Source organism: Plecotus auritus (genome assembly GCF_963455305.1).
Source record: "Plecotus auritus genome assembly, chromosome: X".
NCBI lineage: Eukaryota > Metazoa > Chordata > Mammalia > Chiroptera > Vespertilionidae > Plecotus > Plecotus auritus.
In genome coordinates this window covers 86,274,825-86,294,422 of record NC_137784.1, presented here as the reverse complement: position 1 = coordinate 86,294,422, position 19,598 = coordinate 86,274,825, and the positions used below count along the sequence as shown (strand labels likewise).

Here is a 19,598-nt window from a genome sequence, read left to right as displayed (position 1 = left end):
TGCCTTTAAGATTCTCTCTTTGTCTTTAATTTTTGGCATTTTAATTATGATGTGTCTGGGCATGGGTCTGTTTGGTTTCTTCTTGTTTTGGGTTCTCCGTGCCTCCTGAACTTGTGTGACTTTTTCCTTTACCAGGTTAGGGAAGTTTTATACCATTACTAGTGACCTGGTGCACGAAATTTGTGCACATTAAAAGGGGATTAATTAGAGGAAATAATTTAATATTGCTATTTGCCCTTTCTCTATAATAGAAGTGTCAGAGATGAAAGAAAATTAGTAAAATGTATATGAAAATATTCCTCCTGTCAGAGTCTGGGGCACACCATGGGACCTAGAGTCAAGTCCCCGCCCACCCACATGCACCTCAAAATTGCGTGAGACCCAGACCTGGTCGCCCCCCCCTCCCACATTGGGCTAGATCCAGACCCAGCCAGTCCCATCCTTGTCAAGCCCTGCCGGGCAGGGGGTGTAGCCTCAGGTCCCCTGGCCCGGTGCTAGGACGGGGGGCATGGCCTGAGGTCCCCCAGCCCAGACCGGGGAGGTGGGCATGCTTTGAGGTCCTCCATCAAGCCCCACCAGGTAGGGGACAGGCCTGAGATCCCCTGTCAAGCCCTGCTGGGTGGGGGGCATGGCCTGAGGTACCCCGTCAAGCCCTGCCAGGCAGGGGGGGCACAGCCTCAGGTCCCCCAGCCCAGCACTGGGAGGCGGGCACAGCTTCAGGTCCCCCATCAAGCTTCGCTGGGTGGGGGAGCGGCCTGAGTTCCCCCAACCCAGCACTGGGGGTGCACCTTGAGGTCCCCTGTTAAGCCCCACTGGGTGAGGGGCATGGCCTGAGGTCCCCTGTCAAGCCCCGCCAGGCGGGGGGTGCGGTCTGAGGTCCCCCAGCCTGGTGCCGGGGTGGGGGGTGCGGCCTGAGGTCCCTTGTCAAGCCCTCCTGTGTGTGGGACGCAGCCTGAGGTCCCCTGTCAAGCCCCACGGGGGCAGGGAAGGGCGTAGCCTCAAGTCCCTGCTGATTGCTCATTAAGTCTCCTTATGGGAACTTGGCCTCAGCTGTGGGTGCAGCCATCTTTGTGATGGAATGATGGTCAATTAGCATATTCCCTATTTATTAGATAGAATTTCTTCAAACACCTTCTCTATTCCTTTCAGCCTCTTCTGGCACACCTACTATTTTAATATTGTTATGTTTCACATTGTCCCATAGCTCCCTTAAGCTTTCCTCCTGTTTTTTAATTGTTTTTTTCTTTTTGGTTCTCTAATTGAGTGATATTTTCAACTCTGTCTTCTAATTCACTGATTTGATCCTCAGCTTCCCCTAATCTGCTGTGTATTCCTTCCAATGTGTTCTTTATTTGTGTTATGTCATTCTTTATCTCAGAATGTTCTTTTTTCATAGTTACTATATCTTTTTTAATACTGTTGAGCATTTTTAACATCATTACTCTGAACTCTGTTTCAGATAAATTTCTTATCTCTGCTTCATTTATCTCTTCTTCTGGAGAATTCTCTAGTTCTTTCATTTGGGGGTTGTTTCTTTGTTTCCTCATTTTGGTTGTCTGTTTGGGTTTGTGACTATGTTTTAGGTAGATCCTCTAGACCAGTGGTCGGCAAACTGCGGCTCGTGAGCCACATGCGGCTCTTTGGCCCCTTGAGTGTGGCTATTCCACAAAATACCACGGCCTGGGCGAGTCTATTTTGAATAAGTGGCATTAGAAGAAGTTTAAGTTTAAAAAATTTGGCTCTCAAAAGAAATTTCAATTGTTGTACTGTTGATATTTGGCTCTGTTGACTAATGAGTTTGCCGACCACTGCTCTAGACCTCTCAGTCTCTAGTGCAAGACAGTGTTAAAAACTCAAAGCCTCCAGAGACCACTTCTGTACAGATTAATAGGATTTCAACTTAAATTGCTCCCAGGCAATCAACCTTAAATATGGAGAGTTTTTTCAACAGGTTGGGGCAGTTGCTTCTGCCTGGAGGCTAATTGTTACTTTTAATCTCTTAAGTGGCCTCAGGGCAAGGTGTTTTCCAAAGGGTGTGTGGATTGTCTTTCCCCCAGGCAAGGCAGATGTCTATGTGGGAAAGATGTCCTCCACTGTGTGAGGGAATGATGCAGCCCAGGAAACTTGGGGTGTCTGCCTTCTGAACTCTATCCCCCAAGTCCCCAGTCCTGGGTTGTACTCTCACAACTCCAGTCCACTTCACCCTCCCTCTGCCAGGGCACAAGGTGGGTGGCTCTACAGGGAATTTTTGTGCATTGGCCCTTTAAAAGGGTGCCGAACTTTCAGGGGCCACTTCCTGGCAGACAGCACCCCATTGCTTTACATAGCTAGATGTTATGTGGGTTCCCTCCTCAGTTTGGTGCTCTCTGCTGGGGAGCCCAGCTTTGGGATTAGTCCCAGAGTTCTCAGTGGCACCCCCCCCCCCATAGTTGAGATATCTCTGCGGGACTTCAGTTGCTGTCTGTGGATACCCGGCCAGCCCTTTCGTGCCTCCGCCCCTCCTACCAGTCTCTATGCTGTCTCCACCTTTGGTCCTTGGATATCAGGGTTCTCGCCTATGAGTTTTCCATTGATTATTCAGTTGTAATTCCAGCTTGTTCCTGGGAGCATGTCTGTGCAGCATCCTCCTACTCTGCCACCATTTTTTTCAACATCAGGAGAAATGTTATGGTTTTTTTTTTTTTTATGTAGTGTTCCCTTTATCATTATAAAGTGTTTATCTTTGTATCGTGTTATCTTGAGATTTATTTGATCATATATAAGTACGGCTATACCTGCTGTTTTGGGGATGTTATTTTCTCGGAGAATCATTTTCCACCCTTTTACTTTGAATCTCCCTTTGTCTCTGCTGTGTAAATGTGTTTCTTGTAGGCAGCATATGGTTGGGTTTTGTTTTTTGATCCACTCTGCTACTCTGTGCCTCTTTGCTGGTGAATTTAGACCATTTACATTTAGGGTAATTATTGATGTATGAGGATTTCCTATAGCCAATTTAACTTTTGTTATCTGGTAACTCTGTGCCTCCATTGGTTCTCTTCCTTTATGCTTCTATCTGTTGTTTTTGTTTGGTGGTATTCCATACATCTTTCCTCTGTTTCCTCTTGTTTTTCAAGCTATATATCTTTTTGGGGAAATTTCTGTGTGTGGTTGTCATTATTTTTATAAAAAGTGAAGTTGCATATATACCGTAGTTTTTTTCCCCCCCCTTTTGAGTACATCTGATCTTCATCTTCCTTTGCCTGTCTATACCTGTCCTTCTCCTTGTATGTTTTTATTGTCACAAATTATCTCTGTTTATGCTGCAAGTTTTTGGCAATGTTACTGGTAGTGTTATGACCTTATGTTCTTTGTTTCAGATAGAATAACTCCCTTGAGTATTTCCTGTAATGGAGGTTTTCTAGAGATAAAATCCCTTAGTTTCTGTATGTCTTTGAATGTTCTTGTTTCTCCTTCATAATTTAAAGGATAATTTTGCTGGATATAATATGCGTGGCTGGTAATTTCTCTCTTTCAGGCGTTTGAATATTTGGTTCTACTCTCTTCTTGCTTGTAGAGTTTCTGCTGAGAAGTCGGGTGAAATTCAGATGGGTTTTCCTTTGTAGGTCACTTTCTTCTTTTCCCTGGATGCTTTGAGGATTTTTTCGTTGTCACTAATTTTTGACAGCTTCATTACCAAGTGCCTTGGAGAGGGTCTCTTTGGATTGAGGTAACTAGGTGTTCTGTTTGTTTCTTGGATTCATGGATCTATTTCTTTCCATAAATTTGGGAAGTTCTCATCCACTATTTGTTTTAATAGACTCTTCATTCCATACTCTCCCTCTTTCTCCTCCGCTATGCCTATGATTCTGTTTTTTTATTTTTTTATTTTTATGGAACCAGAGAAGTCTTGTAGGGCTATTTCGTATTTCTTTATTCTCAGGTCTTTCTTTTCTTACCTCTACATCATTTCTTGATTCCTATCTTCAATATCACTAGTTCTTTCCTCTAACTGGTTGGTTCTGTTTTCTATGCTCATCAGTTCACTCTTAATTTCTTTAACTGCCTGCTTCACTTCCAGGATTTCTGCTATATTCTTTTTTTAAAAATTCAATTTCTTTGGAGAAATACTCATTTTGTTCATTGATTTGTTTTCTGAGTGAGCTGAATTGCCTATCAGTATTTTCTTGCATCTCATTGAGTATTTTCAGAACTGCAATCTTGAAATCTCTGTCATTCAGCTCCCATAATTCCATGTGTTCCAGCCTGTGTTCTGGGGATGTTTCATGTTCTTTCTGCTCATCGTTGTTGTTGTGGTTGTTTCTGGCATTTGTTCTTCTTTGTTTTCCCATTTATCTTTGAGGAGGTCTTTCTACTCTGTTCCAGTAGATGGCACTGAATTGCAAGATTATTTTCCTCTGTGGCCTCAGAGTTTTGAGCCTCTGTGGCTTCTGTAGGGCTGTACTGCCTCTGCTGTTTGGGGGTGAGGTTTGTTTTTCCCTCGCAGTAATGTCAGTCCCTGACCTCCAAGGGTCAAGTACCCCTCCTGGGGTTCAGTCATAGGGAAATTGTGTTTCTACTACAACAACTCTTGCCCTACAGATAATACACTACTGGAAACAATCCAAGGGCAATAGGAGGCAAGACCTGGGAGTCTAATCTCTGCGATCTACTTTCTTTGCCTGAAAGCTGGCAGCCAAGCCCAGCTGTGGGGAGGGTGTCTACTGACTCACAGTTTACACATGCAACTCAGATCCCATTCACAACACGCCCTCACGGTTCAGACACTCTCTCACTCTGTGTGTGCGACCACACAATGCTGCCACTCCAGTGGCTATTCCTACAGCCAGCCACTTGCTAGGTTAGCTCCGCTAGTCTAGACCTGCTGAGGAAGATGCCCAAGATGGTTGCCGTCAGTTGATTGCTGTGCTGTAGACACGCTGCTGCGCTGTTCGGTTTCCCTCTCTTCTCTCGCATCCCCGCTTATTCCAAGGAGTCCACCTTAGTTGTTCTAGTATGCAGGTCTCTCAGGCGTGCATCTGTGTTGAGCAGGGACTTCTTTGTTGAATTATAGGTGGTTATTTTGTTGAAATGTTAGGGGGAGAGGATACACACGCCCTTATGCCGCCATTCCTCTGATATCACTCCCCCAAAAATATTATTTACATTTTTAACTTCCTTTATTTTTCTTTTTTTTCCACTTTTTAAGACATTGTTCCATAAGCTACAGTATTGGTGAGTGTGGGTTTTCTATTTGATCAGTGGCCAACCTTTCTGATTTTTCATCTCCACCATTGATCCCTTGTTATGTCTTTATCCAAGGACCAGGAGGAATAAAGTAAGTTCCCATGAAAGACAAACATTTTGTGCCACCTTTTCTCTCTGTTAGGATTATCATTTGATCTAGGATTCAGGATTAGAATAATTTTCCTCTCTCTCTCTCTCTCTTTGCTATTTCCACTGGATTTTTTCCATCATCTTCTGGATGACTCCAGGACCCCTGGCTGTCCAGTTGTAAGAGACTCTAGAGATCTGATCATCTAACTCTTTCATTTCAGATCAAGAACCAAGGCTCAGAAAGGTGAAATAATTTGATTAGGTTCACACAGTCAATTGATGGCAGAATCAGGCCAAAACTCAGGAAGCCTGACTTCCCATTCAGTACCCTTTCTATACCATTGTGCATGAAAATTATTTCTTCAGTAATTATTCTTGGCAAAGCAAAACCTGGTCACTGAGTAATGCACAATTTGGCATGCCTTCCTCAAATGGTGGAAATTTAAATGTAAACATATTTCAGAAGTTAAAGGTTGGAAGGCCTGATTCTAGTTAATTTCTTTTCTGGCTAATTCTAGTTTGTCCCTTCCAATAGATCCTTAATATCTTCTAGCAGGTGGGATGAGTCACTTATGAGGGGACAGAGGTTCTTTTCAACCACTGCAGAGAAATCAGTGAGATGATGGGAATGGGGATATTACCTAGGTGGTGAATCAAGTCATCAAAGGCTTTTGTGATCCCTCTATAGGACAAAGGCAGCTTGGTTTCCTGAAGCACCTTTATCTCTGTATTGCTGGAAATAAATACAATTATTTAAAAGCTGAAGAGGTGCCACTTTGAAACTGAAAAGGAAAAATATGCCCTTATATCCATGGTTTTTATTGCCCCCCCAAATTTCAGTCAGAAGAAATCCCATCTTTGGGTATTTCAGGTACAAAGGCAGGACTACTTCAAAAGGGCCCTTTGCAGCATCACAATTTCCCCCACCCCAGGAAATTTAGGAATGTGCTATACAGCAAATTGGAGAAAGAGGCAGGGAGATGCTTCCCCTAAGGTCACTTCAGGTCTTGGTTATTGAGGTGGCAGGGGACTCCAGAGGAAGAGAGACTGAAAGGGAGATACAAAGACAGAAGAATAGAGGGGCTCCAGGGAAAAGGAAGAAGCAATGAGAAGAAGGAAAATGATCGAAAGTAAGACCCCCCAAAAAAGGAAGGGAGAGAAGGTGAGATCCTTTCTATCTCTGTGTCCCCCACCTCCACAGCAGAGGACAGGTATTAGACATTACATACTAGGGACTGGAGGATTCCTTCCCCAATAAGACCATATTACCAGCACACTTCAGAAATTCTGATTCAGTATTTCCACTCCTCATCCACTGAAAACAAGAATTGCTCTAGTAACTTGGGTCAGAAAGACCACATTTGATGGCCAGCCAGGTGTGATTTCAAAGCTAAAAATATTCTTTCCTTCCAACTGGCTGGTATTTGCAATTCCTTCATTAAAGTCTCTTCTCTTGGCCTCAAGGCTTGGATCTAGTAATACTCTTCACCGCCCCGCCCCTCATCCCATCCCATCTTCTTCATTGGAGTGGTGGCACTTTAAGATGTTTCCCTTAGTGGAATCAAAGATGTATATTGTATTAGGTAAGAGGAGAGAACATATTGAAGTTGAGTAATTTGGTGGGTACAAAGAAAGAGACCAAAAAAGGGAAGCTGAGGTAGCTTGGGGGAGGACCCATTTAGAGATGTGAAGCTCAGCTTCTCTGGGGAACTGTCCAACTGCCCATTCCAATCCCCACTTGTACTATGGTGGTAACAACTCATAAGTGATTAACTGGCAAATTCTGCATTTTTCGATATTTCTTTTCTGATGGCCTGGTGATAAGTCATCATATTACTTCTTTTCTTACATTATTCCCTGATAAGTTTGAAGCTCCTTGCTGAGATTTGTATATATCTTGGCTTATCATTTGTATTTACTAGGGCCTCAGAAGAAGTAACTCAGAAGAAGACGACTTACTCAAATGATTGTTCTCAGCCAGTTTATGTTGTCCTTGCCAGGGGTGGACACTTTCTGACCTTTGTCTGAATTCAGGGGCTAAGTAATATTTGATTCTCAGGCCCCTAAGCAGTAGTCCTGTTTTACTTATGATTTCTCTTTTCTCTCAACCTTTTCCACTCCCACCCTCATTTCTTAACAAATAAACATGAACATGCATACATGTAAGAATGTGCACACAAACACACACCAGCAATTGAGCTAAGAAGTAATAACGTTTGTATTGACAGAGTCCTGAGGGTCAGAAGAGCTGGTCTGTATTTTTTGTCTCATCAATGACTCATGTGTGAAAATGTACAAGTAACTACATCCTCTCTGTGCTTTCATTTCTCCACATAAAAGCCTCTTCTGGCCTGTGATTATCAGGAAACTCATTTATTACAAACTTAAAAATTCCCAACAGTTGATTTTTGGCCTTTAAACCTGCCCCTTGATTCCAGTGTGTTGGAAAATCTATATAGTTTGGAGGCAAGAGCAATAAAAATTTGGAACCTAAGATGTTAACTATAATTATTGTGATGACCATTTCACAATATATACAAATATTGAATAATCATGTTGTACTCCTGAAAGTAATATAACATTGCATGCCAATTATAGTATAATAAAATTAGCAAAGTCATAGTAAAAAATTAAATTTGGGGTCTAGTAGAATTAGGTGCAAGTGCCAGCTATGCCTGCTTATTGACAAGACATTTAATCTCCATGAACCTTAGTGAACCCATTTGCAGAATGAGGTTAATAATAAACCTATTTTTCAGAGGTTTAGTGAGGATTAAAGACAGGAGATGCCAACTGTCTTAAAAGTTTCAGACAAAAGTAAGATAATATTATTGGGTGGGGTGTCTCTGGGACTGCTTAGAGATTGATTTCTGAGTAAAAGAGTTTGCTTTAGGCTTTAGTTGTTATGTATTTGTTCCCCCCCACCCCTCTCTCTTCAGCAGAATTTTGGAAGGGGGGTGGGTAAAAAGAGAACTAAGATTTTAAGAAGTCTTCTGGATGGGCTCCAAAACCTCAGAGAGCCCCTAGAACTCCCCTTAATACTCTTTTTCCCAATTGAAGTTACTGGGATGACATTGGTTAATAAAATTATATAGGTTTCAGGTATATAATTCTATAATACATCATCTACATATTGCATTGTGTATTCACCACCTCAATTCAAGTCTCCTTCCATCACCATTTATCACTCCTTTACCATATTCTACCTCCCCTCCCCTACTGTTCTTTTCCTCTGATAATCACCATGCTGTTGTCTATGTCTATGAGGTTTTCTTTCTTTACTTAATCCCTTCACTTTTTTCACCCAGCCCCCCACCCACCTCCCCTCTGACAGCTGTCAGTTTGCTCTCTGTATCTTTAAGTCTGTTTCTATTTTGTTCATAGATTCCACATATAAGTGAAATCATAAGGTACTTGACTATCACAGACTGGCTTATTTCACTTAGCATAATACTCTCCAGGTCCATCCATGCTATCGCAAAGGGTAAGATTTCCTTCTTTTTTTTTTTTACAGCCAAGTAGTATTCCACTGTGTACATGTACCAGGCTTTTTTTAAAAAAAAACTTTATTTTTATTGTTTACACTATTACAGATATCCCCATTTACCCCCTTTTGCACACCTCCCCTTTGCCCATCCCTTCCCCTCCCCTCACCCCCACCCCCGGCCATCACCACACTGTTGTCTGTGTCTATGGGCTATGCATATATGTTCTTTGGCTAATTCTTTCACCTTCTTTCATCCAGTCCCCTCTTCCCCCTCCCCTCTGACAGCTGTCAGTCTGTTCCATGTATCCATGCCTCTGTTTCTATTTTGTTCATCAGTTATTTTATTCATTACATTCCTCATAAAAGTGAGATCATATGATATTTGTCTTTCACTGACTGGCTTTTTATCTACTCATCTACTGATGCTCACTTGGGATGCTTACAGATCTTAGCTACTGTAAATTACACTGCAATGAACATAGGAGTGCATGCAATCTTTTGAATTAGTGTTCATATTTCTTAGGATATATTCCCAGAAGTGGAATCACTGGGTCATAAGGCAGTTCCATTTTTAATTTTTTGAGGAAATTCCATACTGCTTTCCACAGGGGCTGCACCAATTTGCATTCCCACCAACAGCGCATAAAGGTTCCCTGTTCTCTACATCCTTGTTTGTTGATTTATTTATGATAGCCATTATAGCAGGTGTGATGTGGTATCTTATTGTGGTTTTAATTTACATTTCTCTGATTATTAGTGATGTTGAGATATTTTCATATATCTATTGGCCATCTGTATATCCTCTTTGGAGAAGAAGTGTCTATTCAGGTCCATTGCCCATTTTTTAATTGGATTGCTTGTTTTTGGTGTTGAGATTTATGAGTTCTTTATAAAATTTAGCTATTAACCCCTTATTAGATGTATCATTGTTGAATATGTTCTCTCATTCAGTGGGTAGTTTTTTCACTTTGTTGATGGTTTCCTTTGCTGTGCAAAAACATTTCAATTTGATGTAGTCCCATTTGTTTATTTTTCTTGTTTCCCTGGCCTGAGGAGATATATCATAAAAAATATTGCTACAATAAATGTCTGAGATTTTGCTGCCTGTGTTTCCTTCTATGTTTTTTTAATGAGTTTGAGTCTAAATTTGTCTTTAATCCATTTTGAGGTTTCTTGTGTATAGTGTAAGAAGGTAGTCTAGTTTTATTTTATTTTTTGCATGTATCTATCCAATTATCCAACACCATTTATTGACTAAACTATTTTTGCCCCATTGTATGTTCTTGCCTCCTTTGTCAAATATTAATTGACCATAAAGTCATGAGTTTATTTCTGGGCTCTCTATTCCATTCCATTAATCTGTATGTTTGTTTTTATGGCAGTACCATTCTCTTTTGATTACTATGGGCTTGTAGTATAATTTGATATCTGGTAGCATGACTTCCCCAACTTTTTTCTGCTTCTTCAAGATTGATGTGACTATTCAGGATCTTCTGTGTTTCCATATAAATTTTTGGAACATTTGTTCTAATTCTGTGAAATACGTCATTGGTAACTTGATAGGAATTGCACTGAATGTATAGATTGTTTTGGGTAATATGGACATATTTATGATGTTAATTTATTCTGTTCATGAACACAGTATGTGCTTCCACTTATTTGTGTCTTCTTCAATTTCTTCAGTGTCTTATAATTTTCTGAGTACAGGTCTTTTACATCCCTGGTTAAATGTATTCCTAGGTATTTTTATCCAATTGTAACTGGGACTGTTTTCTTAATTTCCCTTTCTGATAGTTCATTATTGGTGCATAAAAATGCGACTGATTTCTGGACATTTATGTTGTATCCTTCTACTTTACTGAATTCACTTGTTAGTACTGATGGTTTTTTGGTCGGATCTTTAGGGTTCTATGTATATATTCTCAAGTCATCTGCAAATAATGACAGTTTTACTTCTGCCTTTTCAATTTGGATGCCTTTTATTTATTCTTCTTTTTTGATTGTTATGGCTAGGACTTCCAGTACTATGTTGAATAAGAGTGGTAAAAGTGGACATCCCTGTCTTGTTCCTTATCTTAAGGAACTGATTTAGTTTGTGTCCATTGAGTTGGCTATGGGTTTGTCATATATGGCCTTTATTATGTTGGGATATGTTCACTCTACTCCCACTTTGCTAAGAATTTTTATCATACATGGGTGCTGAATATTATCAAATGCTTTTTCTGCGGCTATTGATATGATGATATGATTTTTATCCTTCATTTTATTTATTTGATATATCACATATTGATTTGTGGATATTGTACCAACCTTGCATCCTCAGAATAATAATCATGGTGTATAATATTTTCATTGTATTACTGGATCTGGTTTGCTAATATTTTCTTGAGGATTTTAGTATCTATGTCCATCAGGGACAGTTGGCCTATAATCTTTCCTTGTAGTGTCTTTTCTGGTTTTGGAATTAGGATAATGCTGTCCTTGTAAAATAAGCTTCAGAGTCTTCGTCCTCTTGAATTTTTTTGAAGAGTTGGAAAAAGATAGGTGTTAATTCTTGTCTGAATGTTTGGTAAAATTCCTGTGAAGCCATTAGATCCTAGAATTTTGTTTGTTAGGAGTGTTTTGATTATGGCTTCAAATTCATTAGTTGTTATCTCTCTATTTAGATTTTCCTATTCTTAACAATTCAATTTTGGAAGATTGTGTGTTTCTAGGAATGTATCCATTTTGTCCAGATTGTCTAATATGTTGGTATACAGTTGTTTGTAATATTTTCTTACAATCTTTTGTATTTCTTTGGTGTCAATTTTTAGTTCTTCTCTTTCATTTATGATTTTATTTATTTGGGTCCTCTCCCTTTTTTTCTTGATGAGTCTGGTTAAAGGTTTGTCAATTTCATTTATCTTTGCAAATAACAAGCTCTCGGTTTCATTGATTTTTCTGTTGTTTTTTAGACTCTATTTTTAAAATTTCTTCTCTTATCTTTATTATTTCCTTCTACTCATGTTGGGTTTTGTTTGTGGTTCTACTTCTAATTCCAGTAAGTATAAAGTTAGATTGTTTATTTGAAAATTTTCTTGTTTTTTGAGGTAGCCCTATAATGCTATGAATTTCCCTCTTAGGACTGCTTTCACTGTGCCCCATAGATTTTGGGTGGTTGTGTCCTCATTTTCATTTATTTCAATATATCTTTTGATTTCTTCCTTGATCTCATTGTTAACACATTCATTGTTTAGTAACATGTTATTTAGCCTCCATATCTTCATGTGTTTTTTCTTTTTTCTCCTGTGATTGCTTTCTAATTTCACACCATTGTGGTCAGAAAAGATGCTTGATATGATTTTAATCTTAAATTTATTGAGATTTATTTTTTGACTGAGCATGCAGTCTATCCTAGAAAATGTTCTGCGTGCACTTGGAAAGAATGTATATCCTGCTGCTTTGCGGTAAAATGCTCTGAAGATATCAATTAATTCCATGTGATCTAATATGTCACTTAAAGCCACTATTTTCTTGTTGATTTTCTGTCTGGAAGATATATCTATTTATGTTAATGGAGTGTTAAAATCCCATACTACGACTGTATTACTGTTGATATTTCCCTTTATGTCCATCAAGATTTGCCTTATATATTTAGGTGCTCTTATGTTGGTTGCATAAATGTTTACAAGGGTTATATCCTCTTGTTGGATTGTTCCCTTAATCATATATAGTGTCCTTCTCTGTCTCTTAGTACAGCACTTGTTTTGATGTCTATTTTTCCATTTGCATGAAATATCTTTTTCCATCCCTTTAATTTCATCCTGTGTGTGAGGTGGGTCTCTTCTAGATAGCATATATATGGGTCTTGTTTTTTTTAAAATTTTCAGCTACCTTATGTCTTCTAATTGGAATATTTATTATTATTATTATTATTATTATTATTATTATTGATTGGAGCATTTAAGCCACTTACATTTAAATTGATTATTGATAGGTATGTATTTATTGCCATTTTATTCTTTTAACTATGTTCCTCTTTTATTTTTCTCTTCATCTTCTTTTTAAAGAAGACCCTTTAACATTTCTTGTAACACTGGTGGTAATGAACTCCTTTAGCTTTTTCTTATCTGGGGAGCTCTTTATTTCTCCTTCAATTTTAAATGCTAGCCTTGCTGGGTAAAGTAGTCTTGGTTATGGGTCCTTGTTTTCTTCACTTTGACTATTTTCATGCCAATCCATTTTGCCCTGAAATGTTTCTGTTGAGAAATCAGCTGAGAGTATAATGGGAGCTCCCTTGTTTTATCTAACTTTCTTTCTCTTGCTGCTTTTAATATTCCCTCCTCGTCTTTAACTTTTGCCATTTTAATTATGATGTGTCTTGGTGTGGGCCTCTTTGGGTTCATCTTATTTAGGTCTCTGCATTTCCTAGACTTGTGTGTCTTTTTTCTTCACCGTGTTAAGAAAATTATCAGTCATTGTTTCTTCAAATAGGTTCTCAGTCTTTCACTCTCTCTTTTCTTCTTCTTGTAAGCCTATGATGTGGGTTTTGTTTGCTGTATATTGTCCCATAGGTCCCTTAAACTATCCTCATTTAAAAAAATTATTTTTTTTCTTTTTGCTGCTCTGATTGGGTGTTTCTTGCCAACTTTTCTAAATTGCTGATGCAATCCTCTGCTTCATCAAAAATACTTTTTTGAAGTGTATTTTTCATTTCAGGTATTGTATTCTTCAGTTCTGAATGGTTCTTTTCTATGACTTCTATTTTCCTTTATATGCTGTTGAAGTTCCCACAAGTTTCTTGAGCAACCTTATAACCACTTCTTGAACTCTATATCTTATAAATGGCTTTCCTACATTATATTTAGCTCTTTATCTGGATATTTCTCCTGTTCTTTCATTTGGGGCATTTTTCTTTGTGTCTCCACTTTAGCTAACTTTTTGTGTTTGTGTTTGTTTTTATGTATTAGATATATGTGCTATGAGTCCCAGTCTTGGTTGGGTGGTATTATGTAGTAGATGGCCTATGGAACCCAGTGGTGCAGTCTCCTTGATCCCCTGAGCTGGGTGCTCTAGGAATGATCCTTTGTGTTGTGTGGGTCCTCCTGTTGCAATTCTTTATTGCTATTGGCCCATTTGTGCATGATGTTGACCCTCAGTTTGGCTGACTGTGAGTGTGATTCCTGGCCACAGTGTATGAGCTGCTGTTCAGATGCTGATCACAAGAAATAGATTTTGCCTCTGCAGCGTCTTGCTCCTGCTAAGATCTTCCTCTGGTTTTGCTTCTTGTAAAGCTAATTGGATCCTGCTCTGGTGTTGTCTGAAAGTGTCTAATTAGTGTGTTGGTTCTGGAGCCTCTTAGGAGGTCCTCTGGTGTAGGTCAACTCAGATGCTTCCTGTGACTTGCCCTAGGCAATTTGTTTGGGGCTACAAAGCAATCTGAAGTTTGTGGATGCCTCTGCTGGGCCTGGGTGTGCGTAGGAAGGACCACGCTGCACACCTAGGCCAGTTTTCACCAGTACTAAGCCTGGGGGGAGGTCAACAAAAGGCCCAAGGGACCCCCAAGATCTGCCTCTCCATGTCTCTGGCTACCAGCTGCCTATTAGACTAAATCACTGAAATAGCCTTTGGCAGTACTTGAGTTGCATGAGGTAGGTTCTCATTTACTAGTAGTCACCAGGTAGGATGTGTGGTGTTCACCAGATTGATACAAGTTCAAACTCAGTGCAATGCTGTGTCTGAGGTCACTCAGCAAAAGTCCCCGGGTATACCAAGTCTAGCTGCTGCATGCTTTCACACCTTTGTGCTTGGTCAGGGTCTCAGAGAGCTGTCATGGTGAGGCCATTAGAATTTATCAGGCTCAAACAGACCAAGATGTGGCTATTTGAAGGGAAGGCTCTGTGCTGATAGGGTATGTGAGTGAAAAATGGCCCACATCCTTGAGCTACAAAACTCAGGCTGTCCCAGATTTTGCTAGGAGCTGGATCTCAGCTGGGTGGGGCCACTAGGAGTTAGGATGATGGAGCTCACAGATCTCCCTTGTGTGGGAGGTGCCAGTCAGGCTTGGGGGAAAATGGGGGGGGGGTGGCCCCTGCCCCAGAACCACAAAACTCAGTCTATCCCTGATTCTGCCCAGACCTTGGCAGAGCGGAGCCACCAGGAGTCAGGAGGGTGGGGCTTCCAGGAGGCTGAAGAGTGAGGCTAGCAGATCTCATATGTGGGGGAAGTGCCAGTCAGGTTCACGGGAAAATGGCAGTAATGGTCCAAAACCACACAACTCAGTCATTAACACTTCCTGAACCTTCCCAGACCTCTACATTTTGGCCAAGCCAGCTGACTCCTCAGCAGGGTATGAGATCCACTGTTTGGGATGGCAGGGAGCCCAGAGGGTTGGGTTATTGCATTCTTATAGGCTGATGAGGTATGGAGGGACATGCTCCATCCAAGAAAGATAGCATCTGTCGTGTGGGAGAGTAACTCAGTTCATGGATTCTGGCAGCTGTCCCTTTAGCTCTCTCCCTACAGCCACAGACACCAGTCTCTCCTCATGCGACTCTTATCTGTTACACCCTACCCCCCACCAGAGCCCAGAGTGAGTGGCTGCAAATGAGATTTTGTGTGTTGGCTCTTTTAGAGTGTTCCTGTGTCTCTAGAGTACTCCCACCTCTACCTGGCAAACAGAAACCCTGATGGTTTTTATAGCCAGATGTTATGTGGGTGTCTCTCCCCAGCTCTGGTCTGCAGAGCTGAGCTTGGGATTGAGACCCCATGCTTTTCAAGGGGAGCCCCCTGCAGCTGAGATATCTCTCTAAAATCTCAGCCGCTACCTGTGGGAGTGGATCCAGCCTTTTTCACATTACTGCCCTTTCTACCAGTTTTAATGTGGCTTCTTCTATAAATCCTTGGTTATAAGACTTCTTTGCAGCTAATCTTCAGTTGATTGCTCTATATTTTATTTGTAATTCCAGGTTGGTCCTGGGAGGAGGTGAGTGAAACTTCTACCTACTCTGCCACCATCTTGGAACCTTTGCCTTTCCCCTGCATACTATTTGATTTGTAAACTTGCCTGAATCTATAACATTACCATCACCTTTTGCAACCAGTAGTTTTGGCATCCCAGTGTGTCCCAGGACTCATTCAAATTTCTGGACCATCCTTGAATCTGCAAAGCTTCCTTGGGGATTGGCATGCTATCCTAATAGCTTCTGGATCTTATGACAGTCAAATATGGCTAATGATTGGGGTTCTCAAGTTTGAGCTTTAAGAGTAAGTTTTACCAAATTGAGGTCCAATGATAACTTGAGTGTTCCAAATGCTCAAGGGTTGATAACTCCAGTTAATAGAATAATCTGATTATTTACAGATCAAATGTTTTGTTCAGAACACTGTACTAGATACTGTGAAGAAAAGAAAGAGCTTAAGGGGCAGAAGAGTTGGGCTTGTGTTTAGAACCTAAGACATGGCCTGATAGTTGTTTTTATCTAATTACACTGAGCCCTTTATGGTCAGAGCCATATCTATATTCCCAGCCCTGATACAGTGAGATTGGGTTAAATATTAGAATGAGTGATGTGAGAATATTTTCAAGTTGTTCACCTCTTCTGAAAACAGAGTGGCCCAAACAGTCCAATTATATGGGGTTTAAGTGAGTTGGTTACCAGTTAATGGCAGTCATGGTATTCTCTTCCTACTTTCTTCATGGAGGGGTTGTTCAGAGCCTTGAAGCAAATTTTTGCAAAATGCTTTCAGATTCTCCAATTCAATGTGCTAATTATTATTATAGTTGTTATTATTATTGCTAAGGGATGAATATATGTGATATAAAATAGAGAGCAATGGATTTTATACTTAAATGAGGCAAACCTAATTTGAATTTGTAAATTAAATAATTTAGAACTGTTCCAAATGAGATCTGCTGCAAGTAAGACCATATTTCAAATTAATGAGTTAGAAACACATCCCATTACTTTCCTCAGTCTTAGTAAACACATTTGTTTATTATGGATTGAAGGAAATGAGAAGACAAAAGAGTTTTGAAAGGAGAGAGAAACTCATTGAGAGGAGGATTTATTGAAAAAAAAAAGGGGAGGGCAGAGCAGAGGCTGAAAATTTGGCTCCTCTGAGGTTATCACTCAGGCTCGAGGATGACCAGCTTGAGTTTATACTCCCTTTATAGTATCTTCTCAGAGCAATGGTTCTTGACAGCCAACTATAGATGAAGGCCCCCCACCCCCGGCGTCTCTCCCTGGCAGGATGAAAACAATGCAGATGTGTAGACTTCTCAAAGCAGCCAGGATGCCCTGGGCATAAAAACAAAGTTGCACAGCCTCTTTCCATTTCTATTCTTTTTTTGGTTTTGTGAGCGTTGTTGGATGGTGGGGTGTTGTGGGGAAGTATTCACTCTAGATACAAAAAAAAAAAACAAACCCAATGATTTGCCTAATGCCAAAATATCATGGTAAAAATGATTAACAAAATCTTAAATTGAGCATCTAGGTGTTTACTTGCTATGAAACTAAACAGCCACACATTCCCAAAGATGGAGCTGCATGGTGACGGGTAGATAAAACATCTGGATGACAGCTTGAAATGGTGTTCACTTTTCATCTGACTGCTTTGGCAGCTTATGGAGCTTGCCTGAACCTCAGGTATATATAGTAAGCAAGCCACGCAGGAAGGAAGATTCCAGGGAGTGATGACAAAAGGAAAGCAGGGGCAATTTCTGAGCCAAAATAAATGCTTGTAACCTATTGATCAGAAGGACTTCTTTAGGTTTATAGCATGACTGTAATTTTCCATATTTTCTATAGTAAGGGCAAAGCAGAAGAGACCTTCTGGCTGGTTGGAAAAAAAAAGGTTTCACAAAGCCCCTTTTTGTGCCCCCACCAGTGGGCAAAGTGGGTAGGTGAAGTTCACACTTTATTAGAGTCTTCCTATGTCCTATTCTGCCACACTCTCTTCTTCACTATTTTTGTTGCTCTACACTGCAGTCAAGTGGGACATGGCCTGCAACTGGTGGTGATTGCAGCCCTCCAAAGAAGAAAAGCAGAAAGGCAGCTGGTAAAAAACAAGCCATAGCCCTGACTGGTTTGGCTCAGTGGATAGAGCGTCAGCCTGAGGACTCAAGGGACCCAGGTTCGATTTCAGTCAAGGGCATGTACCTTGGTTGCAGGCACATACCCAGTGGGGAGTGTGCAGGAGGCAGCTGATCGATGTTTCTCTCTCATCAATGTTTCTAACTCTCTATCCCTCTCCCTTCCTCTCTGTAAAAAATAAATAAAATATATTAAAAAACAAAACAAAAAACAAGCCATAAGGTAATGACCAGTAGGAAAACAGAGCATAAGAGCTTGCCAGATTTTCAAAGCTAGGGCTCCCTTTGGCATGAGTGCAATTCTCAACCTACACTCTGTTGGCAGAGTGTGATGGAGTTGGTGAATTTCCAAGCTCCGCTGAATTATGCCAAAAACCTTGTGGAGAAGCCTGTTGCAGAGCAAGCTGAATCTGAGGGAGGTCAGCTGCCCTGGCCTGAGAGAGACCCTTGCCTCCTGCATTAACACATTTGCACATTAACAAGGCAGGCCTTATTATCCAGTTATCAGGCACGTGCACCTGTCTCTTTCATTGTCGTGAACCTGGGCCACATAGTGAGTCACCTCAAGACTTGTGAGACTCACATCTACCTAAGCAACACAGCAATATTGCATTAACCCCCCTTTCCTGGGATCTATTGGCAAGACCATCTTTGAGGAGGCACTACCTGATCCCTTCCAAGGTTGGCATTGCCAACAAAACTAATACTGGCTACTCTTTTACTGCTTGGCTTGAATTCAGGATAATTCCTTCATTCCTCCTCTACTAGAAAGATATGATTATGAAGCAGCAACAACCTAATTATCGAAAATTCTTCCCTTGTATTTATCTCTAAGGAATCCGTTGCTTTCTTGGGCTTCTGTCAATATCTCTGCTCTTCTTTATCTTGCTTTTTAAATTCTTGCTTTCATGGGGACTTTGAACCCAGGAGCTATTGCTCCCTCTACATATCCTTGAAAATCACAAAATTCTAAAGTAAGCATTAGGGCATCTCCACTAACTCCTTTTCACTTCTTTTTAACATGTTCTACAATAATCACAATTCTAGCAGCAACTACCAAAGTCATCCACATGCTTCCAATTTTTCTACTAGCCTCGGTTGACTTTATCAACTCTATGATTCTTTCTCTCCTAGGGAAACCCAGTGCATGTTCATTTCTGTGACTATCAGAAGTACTCTCTATAAGTCATAACATTTATACTTCAGAAAGGCTTCTGTACTGAGCATGTGGATCCACTGTCACCCTGCCACCTGGGTCCTGGCTCTGTTCTTTCCTATGGACTAATACAAACAGATAAGCAGCTGGGACACACACACATCCAATTTTCAGGAACATTCTTTCCTGTGGGGAAGGAAACTTAAAGACACACAATCAGTCTCTGTCTCAGACTCAGTCTCAGTTTCTGTCTCTTTCTGTCTTGCTCCCACACAGCAGAAAATGGTTTGGAAGCTCTTGAAGGGTTTTCCTTTTGGCAGGGTAGTGCAGGCTTTGGAGGCACTGTAGAAAAAAAACCTATCCATTCGGAAAGGATCCAAGATGGCTGCCCACAGGACTGCAGGCTGCTGGATAGTGTAAGAGTGAGAGAACAAAAGGAGAGCGCGTGGATGTGCAGGGAGTGTAAGTATTTGTGAGTGAGGGACAGCTATACTCCAAGGGACTGTTGGGGACTGGCAGACCAGCCCCCCATGACCGGGTAGCCTCTACTGCGGCTGAGATCTCTCCCG

At 40.8% G+C, this 19,598-nt stretch overlaps 1 protein-coding gene across 1 annotated transcript in view; it reads left to right on the top strand.

Moving 5' to 3' along the window:
- The window catches only part of GUCY2F (guanylate cyclase 2F, retinal), a gene marked incomplete at both ends in the record, with an annotated part of 197,736 nt that extends 179,879 nt beyond the window's left edge, over positions 1-17,857 (top strand). The window contains 3 exon segments of the mRNA XM_080653124.1: positions 17,590-17,626; positions 17,629-17,684; positions 17,770-17,857. Of these exon segments, the coding sequence (XP_080509250.1) occupies positions 17,590-17,626; positions 17,629-17,684; positions 17,770-17,857 (181 nt within the window).
- Between the last annotated feature and the right edge of the window lie 1,741 nt (positions 17,858-19,598).